Below are 8,346 nucleotides of genomic sequence, written 5' to 3' on the forward strand. Positions count from 1 at the left end.
AGATGCAGAATTAAAGGCAATACTTGATCAAAAGTCAAGACTCGTATCGAACGCAACAAGAATTGGCAGGATCATTGGAAGTGACGCCACTAGCCTTTTCGAAAGCACTGAAAGTCATGGGAATAATTCAGATATAAGGAAATTGGGTGCCGTACGAGTTGGAGCCGAGAGATGTTGAACGATGTTTGTTTGCTTGTGAACAACTGCTTGCAAGGCAAAGACGGAATGGATTTCTCGCATTGTGACTGGATACGAAAAATGGATTCATTACGATAATCCTGAGCGCAGAAAATCATGGGGATATCCCGGCCATGCTAAATCGAATATTCACGGTTCCAAGGTCATGCTCAGTATTTGGTGGGACCAGCTAGGCGTAGTGTATTAAGAGTTGTTAAAACCGACTGAAAAAATCACAGACGAGCATCGAAAGACAAACGGCAGCAATACAACGAGAGACAGGATAAAGTGATTTTACAGCATGACAATACTAGACCCCATGTTGCGGAAGTGTTCAAGACATATTTGGAAACGTTGAAATGAGATGTCCTACCCCACCCGCCGTATTTTCCAGACGTTGCTCCCTCAGACTATATCTTGTTTCGATCAACTTTTAGCTCACCAAGCACCAAGCACGTTCGGTCTAATGAAGAAGTAGAAAATTGGTACGATTCTTGGATCGCTTCGAAAGATGAGAGAGATGAGAAGAGATTCCTACTTTGCCCGAAAGATATGAGAAAGTAGTGGCCAGCAATGGACAATACTTTGAAAAATAAATGTATAACCTGTTTTTACAATAAAGCCTCGAATTTCGGAAAAAACGCCGGAAGCAATGTTGTACACTTATGTATAAAGGTTTTAATGCATCTAGGGTATGTTGATGCTTTAGGGCGATTTACATAACCTCGACAGATTTACAAATCCTTCGGCCAGAGGCCCTAGGTTTTGCAAGTTCTTGCCTTCGGTTCACAGACATCTTCTCGTTACCCTTGGTATATTTTTATATAAAATAAATAACTATTATAGCTAGGGAAAACGAAGTGATTTTTCCACATATCGACCTCTTTTGAATGTAATCACTCGTACGAAAGTGTCCATGGGCGCCCGCAGAAATTTTTCTCAGGGGGGGCAAAAGGAAAATTATTGAAAAATGATAAGGCGTCCATGATTGTCGTAGGCGACATCAGTATTCCATTTCTTTCTATTTCTGTATGTATATTTATCACCAGCGTCTACTCTGAATTTCAAAAGATCACTAGAATTGGTACAGGGTGCACAAAAATACAATAGTTTCGTGTGTGCTCATAAAGTAACGCGTAACATTCTTGGTTTTAATGTAACACCCTGTAGTTTGTCACATTTTTAGATCAATAAAAATGAGCTGTTTCCAAACATGTTTTGTACTTGTGGTCTAGCAGACAGAATATACATTATATTATACATTTTTATTAATCTAAAAATGTAACAAACTACAGGGTGTTATATTCAAACCAGTTGCCGTATTTTTGATAATACTGTTAATTTAACTAATAAAGAATGTTACGCGTTACTTTATGAGCACACACAAAACTATTGTATTTTTGTCCAACCTGTACCAATTGGAGTCAACATCTGATACATTTTGAGAATCTGCTCAGCTAGCGTAATCGGAAAATTGAGACAAAATGGGGGTGTTCCATTAAAGAAAAATGACGCTGACGTCATTACTCGAAAGTAATTCACCCTTTATATTAGATTATTATTTCAAAATACGGTAAATTGTAATAAAAAATCGACGTTTTTCAGGATTATTTCTTAAAATGTTCTGTTTAGCTAAAAATGAATTTGTTTCATACTTTACGGATACGGACACAGTGCATAAGATGAATTTATAAACAAATTGACACGCATGGAGTGCTTTCGGTTCCATGATTTTTCTTCACCCGTGAAGTGCTCAACGCGCTTAAAAAAGTTTTCAATTCAAAAAAATACCTCTGCCGATTATGGATTATACATATGTATAGTATGTTATTCCATTGAAAACCGAAAAATTGTTGTGAATCTATTACTTTCCTTTTTTCCTTGCGTTTGGGATTGAGAAAGTAATATTGAGGGTGTTGTGCTGAAAAATGAGGCCATCAAAATCTCAGGGGGAGCCATGGCCCCTCCTGCCCCCCCCCTGTGGGCGCCCATGAAAGTGTCTTCATTCGATTCACCATGAACCTGTGTAAAGTTCTTAGTGTTTCGTTTATCCGATAATATCTTCGACCGAGCGTTTTAAATTATGCTTCCTTTTTTTCTATGTATATTTGAGAACAAATATTTTGAGCCCACCGAACGAGAAAATTCAATCTCAAACTCATTGAGGAGAACTGCTATTGTGTTCATCATTTCTGCATTTGTAAAATTATCACCACTTTTATCACCTGTCATTGGGAAACGCGTCATACATTCTTTGAGTTTGTTCTACGAAGCTCTCGAGACCAAAGGCCACCCTGTAATTGTCCCCAAACACAGGTATCACTCGTCCAGTTTTCACATCTCTTTCCTCCCAGTACTTGAACGGCTTGATAACCACCAAATATAACAATATTATCACAATTGATATCAGGATGAGAGCGGCAAACATCTGAAAATAACATTATTATCATTTTTCAAATATGCAAATCATCGCATCGTGATAATTGAATGCATATTAGTGTTTATTAAAAATATTGTTACAATATTATTTTATCATTTAATTGATTGAAAAAAGTGTTTATGATTGATGAAGCCTAATAGGAAGCAATCATGTTTTAAGATATTTCCAACAAAATACGATGAATTGCAGAAACTCAATTTGAATTTTTTTATTGTGGGAAGAATTCTTTTTTTGAAGAGAAGTATGTATACATATTTCGTGTGAGAGATCAATAAAATGTAACATCATATTTAAAAAATATACATGGTTAGAACTATTTAGTGGGGCACTAGAGAGATATCGAAAACCGTTAGAAATACAGGGTTGCTCAAATTACAAAAAAGTTGCGTTATTTAGAAATCAATGTGTTAGTGTTAACAGATCCAAAATATCTCCAAAGGTTCCCGAGATATCTCGAAAAATCTAAAAATCGATTTTTTTTTTCTGTTTAACTCATTTGTTTCTGGAGATTCACGAAATTCGGTTTGTAGTCATTATCCAATATGGAGATTCTAATGGTGTCGTCAATTTTTTTTTCCATTGTTTCAGAGACGCGATAGTCATCTTTTTTTTCTTATAGACACCATCTTGGTTCTCTTTATGTCAATTATCAAACAGGATTCAGCCAGGCTCGCGATATTTTTGTCTGCATGTCTGAGGATCTGAGCCTCTCTAGAACGATACAGATGAACAATGGGCCACAGTTCGGCTGGATAAGCGCCGCACTAAGAAGAAGAAAAAGGATTCAGGTTTTTCCAAAAATCAACTTTCACATAACTTAGAACTTAGAAAATTTACAGAGGCGATTCTTGAAGTACGTTGGCTTTAGACTCCATGGTGTTTATCCAAACCGTGGTATACCACATGATCAGTTGTTGAGTAGATTCCAAGTTGATTCTCTAGAGCGGCGTCGTGACTACTTAGGTACATATACTATTTCTTAGGAATCTAATTCACTAATTAGTCGACTGTGCCTATTTGCTATCACTAGTTGATCTTCATGTTCCTAGACTGCCTATACGCAGCCCAACTACATTTTATCTACGTTTTACGCTCTAACGTCCTTCTTTTTTCGCCTCTGTAAAGTATATGTCATGACTACATGACCATCCAGGATATTGTCGATATTTTCATTGTAATCAATCTGATATAAGGAGGACTGTTCTGGGATCACGGCTTCACTGTGGTTAGTTAGGCATGAGATTTTTTCTCAATGAGTTTTTTTCGCTCGAGCTTGGCTCCATTTAATTGGTTTTGGGTTTTATTATGTTCTTTGTTTTCAGTGTATAACTTTTAAGTTTCATTTCTTGTATATTTATTTTCACATTCTGTAATTGGCCTAGGCTGTAGAATGGTGTATTTATTAAATAAATAAATAACAACTGAACGAAGTAACAAGTTATTTGATCATTCTAGCAGCAGCCTACTACTCAAACAAAAAAATAAAAAGGAAGTTCAAATTTGTGTGGCTAGCTTCGATATTTTTGTAGAGTGTGATACATTGATGAATTCGTAATTCTCCTCATAAGAAGGACCAAGATGGTGTCCATCAGAAAATAAATCGCGTCTCTGAAACAATGGAAAACAGAAAACATATGACGACACAATAAGAATCTCTATATTTTATAATGGCTACAAACCGAATTTCGTCAAGTTCTCTAGAAACAAATGAGTTATACAGAAAAAAATAAAATCTCGATTTTTAGATTTTTCGAGATATCTCAGGAAGCAATGGAGATATTTTGGATCTGTTAACACAAACACAATTATCCCTAAATAATGCAACTTTTTAGTAATTTAGGCCATACTGGTTTTCTAATAGTTATCGATATTCTTGTAGTACCCCCCTAAATAGTTCTAAACCTATATATTTGAAGTGTTACAATATAATAATGTGTGAGTGTTCAAAAAATTGAAATAATTTTTTCGCAATTTGAAGTATTTTTTATTCGATTTCAAACGAGGAGGTTTGATTCTTTCTTCTCAAATTATATTCTGCCCATCCAGCCGGTTCCATGTTTATAAGACTTTTTTTTTGTTATTGGAGGAATCTCTCATTTTCGTTTATGGTTTATACCCCGATTTAGGAACATCCTTTTGAAATTATGATTTTCCTGTTCAAAACTCAATGAGGATGAAGATTTGAAATTTCAAAGCCTCGTGCAAAAATTCTTGTTGAATTCGAAAAAAATTTCTGAAAAAAAATATTTCATAACCACAAATTAGATATTTCGGTTGTTTATAATAATAATTTCAAGCACGTTGCACTGTGCTTGAAATTATTATTTCATTGATTTCAAGCCTATTTCTGATTGTACAGGGTGGGCAAATAAGCGAGGTAAGCGGCTATATCTCAGGATCCACTCATCGTAGAGACTTGCGGTGAAAAATTTTACCACTAAAGGGAACAAGAGAACACACTGGAAATTGTTTGGAAATTCATACCTCTACCGCTAGGGGGCGAAATAGCTACCGTCGAGTAGAAAAATGAATTTTACTCGAAAATGTTTCATATGAAGTTGAAGAAAAAATATCATTACTGTAATCCTTGGACAATTCTCTATCTTTTTAAATTATCACTTTCGATTTTACGACATCAAATAAGGGTAGGTGAAAGGGAGAAATCCGACTGATTGAAACGCCTGTAACTTCAGTTTGGCTCAACATTTTTGAGCAAATTAGATCTCGTCTGAAAGATAATGTCTTGTCGATTGAGGACAAAAAATACTCATGATAATTTTGTTTTTGCTGCATTCGATAGGGGGCGCTAAGTCAGAAGTTTATTGTTTTGTTCATTTTACTCCGAAATTTCAAATGTAATGATAGGATTTTCTTAACAGAAACAGAAATTCCATCAAATTTGCATGAAAAAACCTGAAGATCGCAAAGCGATAATTTCAGGCGTTCTCAAGTTATGGCCGAAAGAAGATATTCTTCAACTGATGCACAGCGAAAAACCAAATTGTGTCTTTAGGTGCTGACAGAAACAGAAATCCCATCAAATTTGTATGAAAAAACCAAAAAGGCGCAAAGCGATAGCTTCAGGCGTTCTGGAGTTATGGCCGAAAGAAGACACAATTTAGTTTTTCAGTGCATCAGATGAAGAATATCTTTTTTCGGCCATAACTCCAGAACACCTGAAGCTATCGCTTTGCAACCTTCTGGCTTTTTCATACAAATTTAATGGGATTTCTGTTTCTGTCAGAACCTAAAGACACAATTTGGTTTTTCGCAGTGCATCAGTTGAAGAATATCTTCTTTCGGCCATAACTTGAGAACGCCTGAAATTATCGCTTTGCGACCTTCAGGTTTTTTCATGCAAATTTGATGGAATTTCTGTTTCTGTTAAGAAAATCCTATCATTAAATTTGAAATTTCGGATTAAAATGAACAAAACAATGAACTTCTGACTTAGCGCCCCTATCGAAAGTAGCAAAAACAAATTTATCATGACTATATTTTGTCCTCAATCAACAAGATATTATCTTTCAGACGAGATCTAATTTGCTCAAAAATGTTGAGCCAAACTGAAGTTACAGGCGTTTCAATCAGTCGGATTTCTCCCTTTCACCTACCCTTATTTGATGTCGTAAAATCGAAAGTGATAATTTAAAAAGATAGAGAATTTTCCAAGGATTACAGTAATGATATTTTTTCTTCAACTTCATATGAAACATTTTCGAGTAAAATTCATTTTTCTACTAGACGGTAGCTATTTCGCCCCCTAGCGGTAGAGGTATGAACTTCAAAACAATTTCCAGTGTGTTCTCTTGTTCTCTTTAGTGGTGAAATTTTTCACCGCAAGTCTCTACGATGAGTGGATCTTGAGATATAGCCGCTTACCTCGCTTATTTGCCCACCCTGTACATCCGATCAGATTGAGATTTGGCGGGTATTTATAGGTACCTAAAATTACTATATCAAATCTTTTGTGAAATTTGCATAACCAAAACGTCAGAAAATTCAAGAAGAATATCGAAAAACCAAAGTATCATATTTCATTGATATCAGATCTGATCAAGTTGAAATTTTGTGTGTACATATAGAAAAAAAATTGGAGCTTCGTACAGAACCTCGCATAAATTGATTCGTCAAAACCACAGAAATTTTGAGAAAAATATTCAGAAAAATAGGGAAAGCGCTGAGGTGAAGTCAGGATCTTTCATTCATGCCCGAATTGAATCCTTGGAGACCACATTCAGTTTTGCGGTTTCCAAGGGCGTAATTGACGTAAGTATGATAAAAAAGTGTTCAATTGGATGGCCATTGGTCACATAATTCCAGGACTATAAAGGCAATTAACCAATATTTTTAAAGGAAGTGAATCGAAAAAAACGATATGATAAGCAAGGTCACTCAGGAGGCTCAGCTTACCTCTCTGTATTTTTAAGTGTGGCACAAAACACATTGACTGAGATGGTCTTCAAAATTTGCACAAATACTTGGGAATAATTGATGGAAAATATTCAATATATTGAAATTTACTTTATACTAAATTAAATATAAGTTGGTATATGGTTTCTATTGGTAGAACTAGTAATAATTCATCATTTATAATCAGGTGTATCTGTCCAAATGTAAACAATAATTTTAGTGGTCTATTGAATAAAAAAAAATATACCTTTCATAAAATCACCTAGCTGAACTTGTATCTTGCACCAACAACACCTCACTGAGAAATCAACTGGTTGATGAAATGTTTACAACCATGTTCACGCATATCATCAAGGTCAAACAAGCGAATCTAATTATCTTCCTGATTTGAGTATTTTTAATTCAATTCAATTGCTATAGATAGGTATAAGTGGCCAAAACATTCGAAATGAATTGAATATTTTTGTTATGATCATTTAGATGTGTCTGAGTGATCGTCAGAGAAGCCGATAGGAGAGTTTATATCGTTTTTTCAGTGTGGTTCGAGGTGCTTTCTGTTGACCTGTCCATGTTGGTTTGCAGATCGTCAGACACTCGGTCAGACTACTTGTGAAGTTGTGATCTTCCCGTCGAGATATTCAGTCTGGATTGAATGTCGATAGATATTCGGTTGGTAGGGGTGTACCTCAGGGTTCTATTTTGGATCCTTTGCTCTTAATATTTGTCTTGAATGTGTGTATTATTCCCTAATCTAAATTCAGAGCTGTCGCTTGCCAAACTGCCGCCCTAGACAGAGACCCAATTTGGCATCCTAACAGAAGCCAACTCTGCAGAATGCCAAAAATTAATATTGAGTTATCGGGGTCTTCTACCGTGTGATGAATAATTGAGGGTATCTCTTTTAATAATAACATAGGGGAAATATTCATTAACGAAAAACCGACAATTTCAAACCTGCACAAAAAACTAAATGCATTTCGAGATTGGAATAAGAATAAATTAACCTTTCTATTTTCCCTTGATATAAATATCATTCCAGTTTCCCTGTATACTCATATTTTTCAGTGGAAAAAACATTTTTGGTATGAAAAGAAGCGTATTCTTCAAAGCTTACTTAATTTTTCAAAACTATGTAATGCTCAATGCTCATACTGTGGGAAATATTTTTCCTCGCGGCACTTTGACCACACCTCGCTTGATAGACCAATGAAGGCCATTTTGAATTGAACCAGCTACATTACTTGTATTGTTTAAATTTGTGCAGTTGTAGGAAATGTATAGTGTGCAGCATGTGTAGCAAGTCCTTTTTCTCACTC

General features: G+C 35.4%; 1 protein-coding gene across 1 annotated transcript in view; it reads right to left on the reverse strand.

Moving 5' to 3' along the window:
* The window catches only part of LOC123673437, a 30,337-nt gene extending 22,892 nt beyond the window's left edge, over positions 1 to 7,445 (reverse strand). The window contains exons 1-2 of the mRNA XM_045607917.1: positions 7,278 to 7,445; positions 2,403 to 2,605 (exon numbers count right to left, since the gene is read on the reverse strand). Coding sequence (XP_045463873.1) covers positions 2,403 to 2,605 — 203 coding nt within the window. The 5' untranslated portion in view covers positions 7,278 to 7,445. The remainder of the gene's footprint in view (positions 1 to 2,402; positions 2,606 to 7,277) is intronic.
* Positions 7,446 to 8,346: the final 901 nt, after the last annotated feature.

The sequence above is a fragment of the Harmonia axyridis genome, chromosome 2 (genome assembly GCF_914767665.1).
Source record: "Harmonia axyridis chromosome 2, icHarAxyr1.1, whole genome shotgun sequence".
In the NCBI taxonomy this organism is placed as follows: Eukaryota; Metazoa; Arthropoda; class Insecta; order Coleoptera; family Coccinellidae; genus Harmonia; species Harmonia axyridis.